Source organism: Arvicola amphibius, chromosome 7 (genome assembly GCF_903992535.2).
Source record: "Arvicola amphibius chromosome 7, mArvAmp1.2, whole genome shotgun sequence".
In the NCBI taxonomy this organism is placed as follows: domain Eukaryota; kingdom Metazoa; phylum Chordata; class Mammalia; order Rodentia; family Cricetidae; genus Arvicola; species Arvicola amphibius.
Genome location: NC_052053.1, coordinates 123,805,767 through 123,819,866, shown reverse-complemented (window position 1 = coordinate 123,819,866; position 14,100 = coordinate 123,805,767). Strand labels below are relative to the sequence as shown.

The 14,100-nt window shown below is 37.2% G+C and overlaps 1 protein-coding gene across 1 annotated transcript in view; it reads right to left on the bottom strand.

The window, feature by feature from the left end:
- Prkd1 (protein kinase D1) overlaps positions 1-14,100 on the bottom strand; it is a 288,145-nt gene that overhangs the window by 55,146 nt on the left and 218,899 nt on the right. The window contains exons 5-6 of the mRNA XM_038336787.1: positions 424-634; positions 146-223 (exon numbers count right to left, since the gene is read on the bottom strand). Coding sequence (XP_038192715.1) covers positions 146-223; positions 424-634 — 289 coding nt within the window. The remainder of the gene's footprint in view (positions 1-145; positions 224-423; positions 635-14,100) is intronic.

The window sequence follows — 14,100 nt, the reverse complement described above, 5'->3', positions numbered from 1 at the left end:
GAAAAGAACCTGAGCCATTATTTATTTGTGGATGAGTTACAAATATCTCCACTGAAAAACAAAAGAAAAAACACTGATAAATCATTAAACACTACCCTCTGTGATTTGCATGAGACACAGAACACGGCTATGAATTGTCCCCTACCTCCATTGATGGTCACTTCACCCAAGCAGTTGTTTGGGACTTTCGGTGCACAGCGTTTGTGACAGTTGAATCTGCAATCTACTCACGAAAGTTTGAAAACAAAAGAAACCAAAAAAAAAAAAAAAAAAAAAAAAAAAAAAAAAAAAAAAAAAAAAACCAAAAAATTATCAGACAGAGAAAATGTGGCACAAAATATAGTGACTTAAAAAGAAAGATGATTCATTTAAGGCATGACGGGTATTAGGCGGCCAGTGGTTGGGGCCTGGGGGGGTCCTCACCTTTGCACTGCAAGCCCTGCCGGAAGAGGCCCTTGAGGAGCCTTTTGCAGAACTGGCACACGGTGGGCCGCGTGTAGGAGTGGATGACAAAGGTGTGTGGCACCTTCACCTTAGACATCAAAATCTTGTCAAGCTGAATTGGCCGGCCAATGTACGACTGCGAATTTGACCTCTTCTCGCGTCCAATGAATGACTCTGACGGTGACTTTTGCTGGGTTTTGAGAAACGATAAATGGAGACAATGTGTTAGAGACTCGTACCTGATTTAACTGTATTTCTAAATTTCATTTTGTTTTTCTACTGAATTTGATCATTGATATGAGGTAATCTGAAATTAGATTTCTGTTGATCGCTGTAGCTCATGCCCACTATGTCACATCTGAGTTACTCTCTACAAGCTGAATGAAAAAGGCACACTGGAGACCATAATATGTGAACCCGATTTCTAGGACTTTTAAATCACTTCTATTTTTTCCCCAAACATCGAAATATTAATTTGTTTACTTTTAACACAGAAATACAAAACCGAAATAAAACAAGGAATGTTCCTTCACGACACATCTCTCTTCATACAGAACTTTCTAGATCACCATATGCACAGGGACAGAAGTGTGACTAGTTCATAAAGGTAGAGATGGAAATTCAATCTCCACAAAGCATTTGCTCTAAGAGAAGCCTACAGTTTCTTTGGGTTCCCTTGAGGGAAAAAAATTAATATGATTTTAAATAATTCCTCAATTACATAAAAAGGCAAAGGGCTAAAGTTAGGCAATCCTTCTTATAATTAAGAAATGTAGCAACCAAGGGGCTACATAAGGCACATAAATACTGGTATTTGCAGTGATAATAACATGAGTGTGCTATGCTGAAGTGCATTAACTGAAATGAACTACTACTTCAATTCCTTTGAACAATTTCATGAACATGTACTTGGAAATAGAATACGTTTATTTGGAATAAAAGAAGAATAGAAATATTCCTTAGTAGCTATTGTAATTGCGTATCTAATTAGTTAAACTTCAGCTCTACGTGAAGAAGCATTAGGTGCCTGAAAAGACAGTCCTAGTTGACACGCCTAACCTCACACACCTTAAATAATTCCTTTATGCTGAATACTAGATAAAGAGTGGAGCAAAAAAAAAAATATTGTCCTTACTTGCTTTAAGACCCCGTATTTTTATTTTATCTGGCTAATTTCAAAGTTGGAACAACTATTGACAAGTTATTAAATCCCACCAGCAAAAAATCTCCATGCATTTTCGTCTCACGCTAACCAAAATATAAAGTTGCTTATTACTCTGCAGGGGAATGAATGGCGACACACAAGCCGCAGCAAAACTAAATCTGTTTGGACTATCACGCCCACAGTTACATTCATAATTAGAATTCAATGATAGAAAAGTAAATCCTTCCTGATGGCCAGAAAAGAGTATTTCCCTCTAGCCCACCTCTAGTCCGATGGCTACACAGACACAGTCCTCTCTATCAAGGACTCACAGAGACCACACTCCACTGGGATCCGAGTGGGACATTTATCCTTCTTCCTATCTCCAATTCCAGTCATACTAGACCTACCCTTCGTCCAGCTGGAGCTTGCACATCTAAGTCCCCCACACACAGAGTATCTAAATCCCTTTGGATCTCAACTCCTGATGCAGACCCAGGATCCCAGCAGCTCTGCCCTTTTAGTATTTCCTTCTAGCCATTCTCCACTCCTCTGAGATTGCCCTCATGTAGAAGAGTCCTCTGCTACTAACTCCATAGCTACCATACTTGGTTGTAATTCAGAAACAGGGTTAGGACCTGGAGTGGAGAACAGCAACAAAAAACAGAACACCCATCCAATAAAAACAAGACATTTACACACCCAGCCCCCCCCCCCAGCAAATTCAAATGCCATAGCTCCAGACACAGAGATCCTAGTACAAACACACACACACGAACAACCAAGACAATGTGCTTCTTTCAGAACCCAGAGACCCTATTGGGTAAGGCCTGAGGAATGCAATGCAGCTGAAGCACAAGTCATGGACTTCAAAATAGTAATTATGAATATGCCCAAGGACCTTAAAGAAGACATAAATAAATGAAGAAGACGGTGAAAACACAAACAGTTGAAATAAAATAATGAAAACAATTCAAGGCATGAAACTAGAAAACAAAGACTTAAATTAACTGGAAATGAAAAACTCCAGATGTCAAATTAAAACTTAAGAGAGACGCCTCACCAACAGATTAGAAGACATGGAAGAAAGAATTTTAGATCCTGATAGCAAGGTAGAAGAAATGATACGTCAGGAAAAGAAAACATAAAACATAAAAAACATAGGCACAAAATATCTGTAAAATTTGAGACACTATGAAAAGACCAAACCTATGAATCCTAGAGATACAGAAGAAACAGAAGTCAAAGACAGAAAAATAATTACAAAAAAATCATAGAAAAAAGATTCTCCAACATAAAGAAAGAGATTACCATAAAGGTATGATAGGTACATGTAACAACAAATACACAGGATAAAAAAAGAAAATACCCACAGTGCAGAATAACCAAAACACTAAATGTACATAACAAACAAAGGACATTAAAGGCTTCATGGGAAAAAGACCAACTCACATATAAATGCAGGCCCATTAGAAGAATGTTTGGCTTTTTAGCAGAGACTGTGAAATCCAGAAAGGACCTGGATAAATGGATTAGAACCTATAAGAAACCATAGATGCTAGCTAGCAAGAAAAATATCTCATGATAGATCAAATTTAAACAATTTATGTACACTAATCTAGCAATACAGAAAACACTAGAAGGAAGGCTAACTACACCACGAGGACACTAGGAATAAATAATCTAAGAACAGTTAGTCAAAACGTATCAGGGGTCATCTATGTAACAATAACGAAATAACAGGAATTAATAAACACTTCTCATTAATAACTCTCAATACAAATGGTCTCAATTCCCCAACAAAAAGACATAGACTAACAGATTGAATTATGAAGCAGGATCCATCTTTCTGCTTCATCTAAGAAGCACACTTTACCATAAAGATAGACATCAATTCAGGGTAAACAGTCAAAGCAGCAAGTGGACCAAAAAAGTAAGCAAGTGTAGACATTTAAACACCTGACCAAAAAGAAACAAAACCCAAAAACTTCAAAACAAAACTAATCAGAAGAGATAAGAAAAAAAAAACACTAGATACTCACTAAAATGAAAATATACCAAGAGGATATTACATTTATACACCAAACAAAAGATCACCCAAGATCATAAAAGAATGATTACTACAGCTAAAGTCCTGTGCTATAGGTGTTTTCAACACCTAACCCCAATGAATAAACAGGTGAACCCAACAAAAACTAAACTTAGAAACATAACAGACATCTACACAAAAACTAAAGAATTGAAGAATATACTCTCTTTTCAGCAGCTCCAGTAACTTTGTCCAAAACTGACCATATATTAAGACACAAAGCAAGCCTTAATATATTTGATAAAATATATTAGATATTATATGGAGATTATATATATACATATGAAATAATACCCCGTGCCCTATCTGATTACAACAGATTAAAGCTAAGCTACAGAATGAAAACTGGGTTAAGATAAAAATCAAGAAGGAAATTAAAAGCTTTTAAAATTGAACAAAAATGGCAATGTAACATACCGAAACCTATGGGCCAAAGTGAAAGTAGTTCTAAGAGACACCACTATAGCACTAAGTGCCTATACTAAAAGGAAAACAAAATGAGACATCTTATATTAGTAAATGAACAACACACCTGAAACTCCTAGAACTCAAGAAAACATAATACCCCAAGAGAGTAGATAGGAAAAAATGATCAAGCTCTGAGCTGAAATCAATAAAATATAATGAACAAAGAATACAAAAAAAAAAAATCAATGAAACAAAGGGTTGGTTCTTTGATAAAACAAGAAAAAATGACAAACCCTTATCCAAATTAATGAAAAGGAGAGAAAAATTCTAAATTAATAAAATTAGAGGAAAACAGGGGGGCATTGCAATTGACTCTGAGAAAATTCAAATAATCATGAAGACATAATTTAAAAATCTATATTCTACTAAAATGGAAAATCCTAAAAGAATGAATAAATTGCTTGACATACACAATTTTCCAAAAATAAATCAAAATGAAGAATGTAAGTAGACCTATAGCCACTAATAAAATAGAGACTGTAATTAAAAATTTCCCAACCTTTAATCCCAGAATTTAGGAGTTTGAGGCCAGCCTAGTCTACAAAATGAGTTACAGGACAACCAGGGCTGGTACACAGAGAAATCCTGTCTTGGAAAACCAATAAGAACAATAACAATAATAATCTCCCAACCATAAACAACAAACAAATAAAAAAGTAGACAAACAAAATCAGCTCAAGTTAGATGGATTCATTTCAAAAGGATATTAATAAAATACACTGTATGAAAAAATTTAAATAAAAATATAAAGTTCAATTACTCTGAAAAGTTTTGCACAGATTTTGTGGGAGCTAACAGAGATAGGCCAAATCTTATTGAACCAAATATCACAAATTTATTCAACCAGTGACTTCAATGCTACTGAAGAACAGTTTATTGCACAGATTAATTCAATACAGTGTGTTTTATAACTGTAGTGTCACTGGGCAATTTTCAAGACTCCAGTACAATGAAAGGGACATTTTTTTTTCACAGCTGGAAAGTTTAAGAACAGAATAAAAGATGAGTTGATGTCCTACATCCTTAGCAGACTGATAAATAATAATCTCAAATGTGGATAATTCTAAAAGACTGTGCCCAAGTCACGCTGTGTTTATTATCCTTAATTTAAGATGTCTATGTGTGAGCTATGTTGAAGGACTGACTTAACATGAGACTGTCTCTGGAGCACAGAGCAACTTCAAATGAAAAGGCAAGAGGGATCTGGGTGTTCTCATCTCATCCACAGCTTTCTGCTCATAAACTGGAAGAACTTGAATTATTCTCGAAAAGTCACATAATTTCTTACTTTCAAAAGAGATTCACTAAAGAAATTATGTCAAAATATTAGAAATTTAGGGAAAAGAGACTGGCTGCCACTCTGGTCCAAAGGCTACATATAAATAGGCAGTGATGGGATTCACTGTGTCACGTGACACAACAGAGCGTGGGGGGGCGGTCTGCCAGGTCACAGAAGCTGTAGACAGAAACTGACCTTAATTGATATAACACATTGAAAATGGGGGAAAAAAGTTACTCTGGAACGTCATGGTATCTGAAAATCAAGTGGTATCTCACCTAGATATGTCTACATTTATCTTTTTTATAAATAGATTCAAATATAATTAATATTATCTAATATGACCTATATTCCTAAATGAAAAAGTAAGTTTCACAGTCTTGAATTAGAGTCCATATGCATGGTATAATATATATGTATGCGGAAATTGATATAATGATGGCAGAGGGAATTTGAAATCCCAATTTTTACCAGATAACTGGCACCTTAGAAAAAGGAGAATAGAAAATCTGTCTGAAGGTCAGTTTACAGTACTGTATTTAGCTTCTGGAACTCTACATACACACACTGTGTGAGAGTGATGTCAGAAGAGAAATGTAAGAGCCAAGGCAAATGGAAAGACAAGGTCACTACCTGCTGATGTACTAAGGGCTCATGTGGCCTTCATCTACTCTTCAATCGTACAGCAAGGGCTTACAAGGTAAGACTACATAAACCACAGAAGAGCAATAGATGACAACTCCGCAGCTCAAGGGACAAGGCCGTTACCCCGTGACACACACAGTGTGAATCACATCATCCAGGAAACAGCATTTCTGCATTCCTCTCAGTAATTGTTATTTAAAAAAAACTTTAATGATGATGTGGACAGAACCTGAAATTAAACTTTTAAACATAGTATAGCCCATGGTTATAATTCTTCCATCCGAAGTCTGAGAAAGGATTGCCAAGTTCTAGGCCTGGGGTAGCTAATAAAATTCTGTTTTAACAAAAACAAACAAACAACATTCTCATAATTTGAGAAATGTGTGCATTTCAAGATACTTGAGGTAACTTGAGCATTAAGCTGGCAATTGAGAGCCCTGATGCAGATGGAGCTATTTTTCACCTAATGTATTAGATACAGAATAGGGTCTCTTTAATTCCTTAACTTACTTCACTGTTTTTTATTATTCACATATTTAATTCAATACATTATAGTACTCAAGAGCCTTATATTCCATTTCTTTCTCACATTAACTTTTGCACAGAGAAAGTTCCTCCACACCTACCAAAGAAATGAGGGTTTTTATGGGTTTATTTAGCTGGCCAATTTGTGTTTAGGTGGATTTCCATTGCTGCTTAAGGCCTAGTTTGGCTTCATGTATTTAGTGAACTTGGACAATCTGCACTATAATTTTTTCTTCATGGAACAAGAGGAATATTGAAAGACTCTGGGAACAGAACAGCTGTATTTTGTTTTATTCTGTTTCATTAATATGTTCAGAGCAAAACCTGGCTCCAACTTCAAAGAACTGATTTCAATTATCTTCTCTATAATTACCAGAAGCTAGTGCAGAAGAATGCACTTCAGAAAATTTACACTTTATATTCATCTTTGGTCTAGTGAGTAAAATTCCTTGTGTCAAATTTATATCAGGATCGATGTAGTCATCCAATAAGAGTGGGAGCATACGCATGCAATTACTTGATTTGGCAAACTCAATGATGAAAATCACGAAGTGCTGTTTCCAATCTCAGAGTATCACATCACACCATAGATAGGAAGAATATCAGAACAGAACAATGGTGGAAGTTTTATTTTAAATCCAGAAATAAATACTAAATATAAGTAAGATATCGAGTTTTTGTTTTGTTTTGTTTTGGCTTTTTTTTTTTTTTTTTTGGTTCAGCTTTCTGAAGTAACAACTCTCACTAACTGTTTTGTGTGAAATGACCACTCGGCATTGAAGCCTCTGCACTGGAGGCCTACTTAGAAAGACAAAATATCCTGCTTTTACAGAGAAGGATTGGCTTTTAACTTGATACTTTACATTAATGACTTAGCAAGGCTGGCTCTATCCCAGTAAGTAATGCCCTGATTACATCATGAGCCTCCTAGTGCCAGTTTGCCTTTAAATATTTAATGGGATTCAAACATTTTCTCAACAAAGCATATTCACTTTGAAATGAAACCTTCATTAGTTCATCTGGAAAACTGAGTGGAAAAGTTGCCTGGCCTTTGCTTTGTTCATTGCTACTTAAGTAAACATCAAATACAAGTCTTTATAAAAGATAAAAGCCACTTTACAGAAAAAATTATTGTTCAAACAAAACCCTACAGCACTTCAAATTGCTTCTATTTATTAAATAATATTCAATCCACATAGCTGATTATGACTAGAGTTTGGGGAAAACTCTCAAGTTAAGGAGAAACAGAAAAATGGGAAAGAGCATACAATGTAGACATTTCTTTATTGATTTGTCCCTGTTAAACACAACAACAAAGCCCCCAAGAAAAGGGCAGAGTTTTAAATGTTTTTATTTGTTTGTTTCTTTTTCAAGACAGGGTTTCTCTGTGTATCTATCTGTCCTGGTACTCACTCTGTAGTTCAGGCTAGCCTTGAACTCACAGAGATCCACCTGCCTCTGCCTCCTGATTGCTGGGATGTCCCGAGCCACCTTTCTGGGGTAACTCTTGCAGCCTAGTCACAGCCGGTTTGTGTGTTTCAGGGTAGGTGAGTGAGGATTAGGAGGCTCTCGACTGCTGAGCAGTCCCTGTCCTAATTCAACCCTTGACACTGAGCATCTTCCTCACAATTTCCATCCTAGACCCCCAGAATGAAAGGAAGGGTTTAGGAAGCCCTACTCTCTTGAATAACATCAATAAAGTTCACTGCACCCATGGAAAAAAAAAGAAAGAAATGTTAGGTAGGAGGAACTGATGTAGGATTCCCCTCTGTATGCTGTGAATACCATTGGTTAACAAAGAAACTCTCTTGGCCTGCACAGGGAATAGAGTTAGGCGGGTAAACCTAAACTGAATGCTGGGAGAAAGGAGATGGAGTGAGGAAGAAGCTGTGGAGCCACTGTCAGAGACAGACACTCTGAAACCTTTCCAGTAGGCCATGAGATGAGCCTTGTGGTAAAATATAAAAAAAATGGAGATGGGTTGATTTCAGATGTAAGCGCTAGCTAGCGATATGCTTAAGTAATTGGTCAAGCAGTGATTCAACTAATACAGTTTCTGTATGGTTATTTTGTTTCTGGGTGGCTGGGATGAGCAAGCAACCTCCTTACAACAAGGAACAGAGATAAGAAAGAAACACAGAGAGGCACAGCATAGTAATAGGAGGGTAACTCAGCAAATACTGAATTTGCCCACATTTATTTTGCATACCCTTTTATACACCAATACAAAGGGAGGAATGAAGGCGAATGACTGCTGTAACATGATCCATAGAACAACCAGAACAGTTACTTCCTCCAGTATTTGAGACACCAAGCCATTAATTCCTGAGCAGAGCATTTGATGTGCGGGGCAGTGAACACATGCTATACAAAGCATTCTGCAAGCAGTCACTCCCTAAGTCAAACCTCCTGTTTCAAAAGAAGAAGCAGCACTGCACTTTCCTATAGCACCACTGCATTTAACTGAGGCTTGCTTCCAGAGGTTTAGTTCCTTATCCTGATGGCAGAAAACATGGTGGCCCTTAGGCAGACATGGTAGCTAAGAGATCTACATCTGGATCCAAAGGCAGAAGGAAGAGACAGTCATTGGACCTAGCTTGAGCTTTTGAAATACCAAAGCTCATTCCCAGTGATACACTTCCTCCACCAAAGTCACACCTTCTCATTCCTTCAAATAGTGCCACTTCCTAATGACCAAGGCATTCAATTCTGCGACCTTATGGGGTACATTTCTATTCAAACCACTACAATGTATGTTGAAGGGAAACTGATGCTACTGGGATTAGAGCCAGAGCCTAGAGAGTCATATTGTATCTCTCCCTGGAACCACATACGTAAGAATCCTTGACTGACTGTACTGTTGAATGTATTTTAAAGGATCTATGTGGTTCAATGGAGAGAGCCTATATTATTATCAATTCAAAATAGAAAAGCTCAGCTCTGTGAAAAGGACTTGAATATCCATCATATCTTATCATGAGCTTCTTTCATTAATCTCAGTATCAGACTCAAAATGTGCACATCTGACATGTATTAGAAATAAAAACATAAATTCACTTTAAAAAAAAACACAAAAGAAGAAGCAGAAGTATTCTTGAATTCCTAGGCCTTTGGTCAGGGTAAAGTGAAGCCTTCTTAATGTCTTAAACACCAAGTACCCACACTGTAGTTCAGAATATCTTGTTTTGTAACCATACCTGTTGTCAACAACTTTGAAAGAGCAAAAATAAGCTCAAACTCTCTGACCTTCAGACAAGGTGAAATAGGCTTACATCTGTAAATGCCTCAACACTGGGATTAAAGGTGTGTGCTACCACTGCCCAGCTAAGAGCAGACTCTTAACTATATCTGTCTTCTACAACTGTAAAGAAGCAATTTAGATAGTGTTACTATTTAAGACATATAAAGAAATAAAAAAACAGGCATCAAGAAAATAAATAACCCAATTAAAAATGGGGTATAGGACTAATCAGAGTTTTTAAAAAGGGAACCACAATTGCCTTTAAAACACTTGAAAGAAATGATCAATATCCTTAGGTATCAGGCAAATGTAAATCATAACTATATTGAGATTTCATCTAACACCTGCCAGAATGGAAAATATCAATAAAACAAGTGACAGTTTATGCTGGCAAGGATTTGGGTTGAGGGCAACACTCATTTATTGCTGGGGGGGAGGGAATGCAGACTTGCACAGACATCATGACAATCAATGTGGTGGTTTCTCAGGATCCTGGGAATAGATCTACCTCAAGATCCAGCTATACCAGTGCTGGACATATACCCAAAGGACTCCACATTTTATTACAGAGATTCTTGTCCATCAATGTTCATTGTTGGTCTATTCATAATAGCCAACTTCAGAAATAGCCTAGTGGACATCAACAGATGAATGGAAAGTGAAAACGTGGCACACTTAAACACGGGATATTATTCCACTGTAAAACAAACAGAACAGAAGTCACATATGTGTGTCTGCATATGTGCATGTGTATGTGTTTATCACGCTTTTTCATGTGTTTTTTTTAAATTCTACTCTAGTTCTTGATTTTTATTTGCCTCTTTGTTTTCAAAAGAGAGGCAGAAAGAGTGCATGGATTTGGATGAGTAAGGAGGTAGGGTGTATCTTTGAGGAGTTGAAGGAGGAGAAACTGATCAGGATAGATTGTATGAAAAAATACTTTTAATATAAAAAGGAACAACATAAATCAGACAAATAATATGCACTTCTTTAACTTCTCAAAATATGTTTTCACAAGGCATGTGCGTAAGAACAATGGGTGAAATATTTCAAGACATTCTTGAAATGTCTTACTTAATGTTACATGAAGTGTAACTTTGACATATTCGTTTTGTTACACAGTGACATATCTATGCCAAGTCTCACGTGAACTTAACATCAGCAATTAAAAATTTAACCATGATATTTTAGCTATTTTTTTTACTTTATGTGTATAGATAATTTGTTTGCATGTATGTCTGTGCATTAAATACATGCAGTGACCACAGAGGCTGGAGAGGACATCAGGTCCTCCGGAACTGGACCTATGGATGGTTGTGAGCTTTCTATGTGGACGCTGGGAACTGAACCAAGGTCCTCTGGATAATCAACACGTGCTCTTAACAACTGCTGAGCCATCTCTCAAACACAGCACCAGTAATATAACACAAACCAATTCAAGGAGGAGGAAAAGAATAATTCATGGATCAAATGGATATCACAAACTGTAAAGTTTTAGAAAAACAGTCTTCTGCATGTGCTTGCTGCAAGTATAATCTAAATAAGTCAAAGATGACAGGCAGTCAAACAATATTTCCAACCTCAGCTACCCTATACAACTCCCTGATTGTCCCATACATCTGATTTGGTAAGAAATCTGTTCAGACCTCTGCTCTGAAAAATGAGGGTAGCAAGATTAAATAATTATAGGCAGTAATAAGGTGTGGGCCCTTATGGGATGCGATAGGGAATGATGAAGACAAAGTCACTGTGAAAGAGAGGCTCAAATACTGCCCTTCCCCCCTCCCTTTCTTTTCCCATTCGTCCCTTCCGTCCTCCTTCCCTCCCTCCCTTCCTTCCTTCATATCTATAACTTTTATGCTTATTTCTTTTTGAGAAATGTATATACGTGTACCTACATGACTGTAGGTGTATCATATACATGTGTGTATACATGTATGCATGCAGGTGCCCACAAACACCATAGAGGAGTATGAGATCCCTTGGAATCCGAAGTAGAAACTTGAAACTGAGGTTGCAAGTGGCTATGAGCAATCATGTGGCTGTTGGGACCACCACCTGCATTGTTGCAGGAGCGTCCAGTGCTCTTAACAATTGATCCTTCTCTGTAGTTGTCCTTCTGGTTGTATTAGGTAAGAAGGAAGTCCAGGTATATAAATTATAAAGTAAGTAAATCTAGATGTTGACAACATAGAGGGGAAAGTGACGAATATGGGTTGTGTCAGTTACCTCCTCTGGGGAATAAGTCTGGTTCATTTAGAACTTTGAACAAGATGATGATTAAAAAAAAATCTTTGATAAAATACAAATAAATATGTGAAGCCTTGTAACTCCTTGTATTATCATCTCTATCAGTTAGGCAAGAAAACTCACTCACAGAAGGTTATAAATATTTGACTCAACTCACATAGATTTTAGGTGTAACTATGAACTCATGTACTTTTATTTCACATACTGATCTTTCTCTCTTTACTTGTCTGTTCCCAAATTCTTTAGTTCCTTGCTAATAGATCACAGAAATAACCTTATTTCCTTCATATGAGTGAGTAAAGAAGGCACAGGACACAATGAAAATAAACAAACATCTTTCATACCAAAGTGCAAGTGATGTGGGAATGCCCTGAAAGTCTTATCTTTGACCTACATCAGGGATTTTCAGTTATGTTGCTAGTGCTCAACAGAAGGCATCTGAGTCATGGATGTTTTCTGGAACACAATAGCCTAGTTGATTCAGCAACGTTTGTGTGGAAGACCCATTCAGTCAGCTGCTTACTGTCTTATTCAGGTATTGTTTTGATTAAACAGTATGGATAATGATTCTACAAAACCACACCCAGCTATGAAATTGGAATCAATTCATCCTTGATTCCATGAGTCTGAAGCTGTACAGACATTCCACAAAACCAGGCAGACAACAAAGCCCAAGTCCTCCCAATGTCCTCAACTACGACCTGTTCTAATTACCAAGTGTCCTGGGGCAAACACACCTGGAGGTCCAAAGAGACACTACTGGATATAGGAAGAACGGGGAAAGAAACAACTCTACGTGCCTCTTTATTACCATTATGCACCTGTAACCGTCTCTATCTCTCTATCTACTCTTCCTTTTTCCTCAGTATAGAGGTCTCTTACTACTTATCTTCAGTCTCTCACCATCTTCTCTAAGGGGTCCCTGACTACTTCCTCATTTTCTATTTTTCTCTGGCTCACACCACTCTGCCTCCTGTTGAGTACTTGCTGAAGCCTGAAGACAACTGTTCTACCTGCCTAGTGTTTTAAATTGTCAATAGAATAGAAGAAATTTTTAGGGAAGGACCTAGTCTGCCTTACTCTATTCAAATTGTACAGTTCTGGAATCCGGCTTCACTCAAGATTCCCATACAGAAAATGCCCACAGAGAAAGCTTCACTCAAGGGTAAGCTCCATTCGCAGTGGAGGTGAAAGATCATTCAGAGAGGTGTTTCCCTGAAAGAACTATGTTTGCCAACAACAAAGTGAGTCTTATCAGGTTTGACTCTATCAACAGGTAAAAATATGTCAAAGGCAACAAAGCCCTTCCTATCTACAGACTATCCAGATGGTTCCCTGCTGAAGCACTGACACACAGTTTTATGGCTATTTGGTAGTGACCTGTACTTAGTGTTAGAAATACACGAGAAAGCTCAGAGCTCGGTTACTTCATAAAGAAAGATGAAACAGACATTGTTCCCCAGATATCACCCTTTACATAGGGAGCAAGAGAGGTTTCCAGCACAGTCTTTGACTAAGACAAATAGAAGCCACGAGAAATGAAGTTCACATAAGAGCACACGTGCTGTGTAAAGTTAGGATGTTTGCTGAGTCTCAAGGTTTTTTTAATTGTGTTCTGATTCTATGTCCTTTGAACTTCATGCCAAAAGTGCCAGATAAATGAGTCTGAATTCTCAGTTGGATGTCCTAAATACATAGTATAAATAAAAGCTGATCAAAACCTTCTCATAACCGTTAAAAGGGTTATTATAGGGCATGGAAAAAAAGCATACCCCCTGCTTAGTGGTGACGGATGCTGTGTTTTACAGCGGAGAATTCACTTCTTAATGTTTGCAGCCATTTATGAAGGCTTTCAAAGTAACGACACGTAGAATACCCTTGGAAAAATATAAGGAGATCTAGATTTGCTGAGTGCTAAAGTAGTCTTGGAAGTTACATTTACTTTCTATTTCCTCACTCTTTTGAGTAAACAGAAGGCGAGGTCTTGAGTGATCCACCCTTTGCAGGAAAAGCAT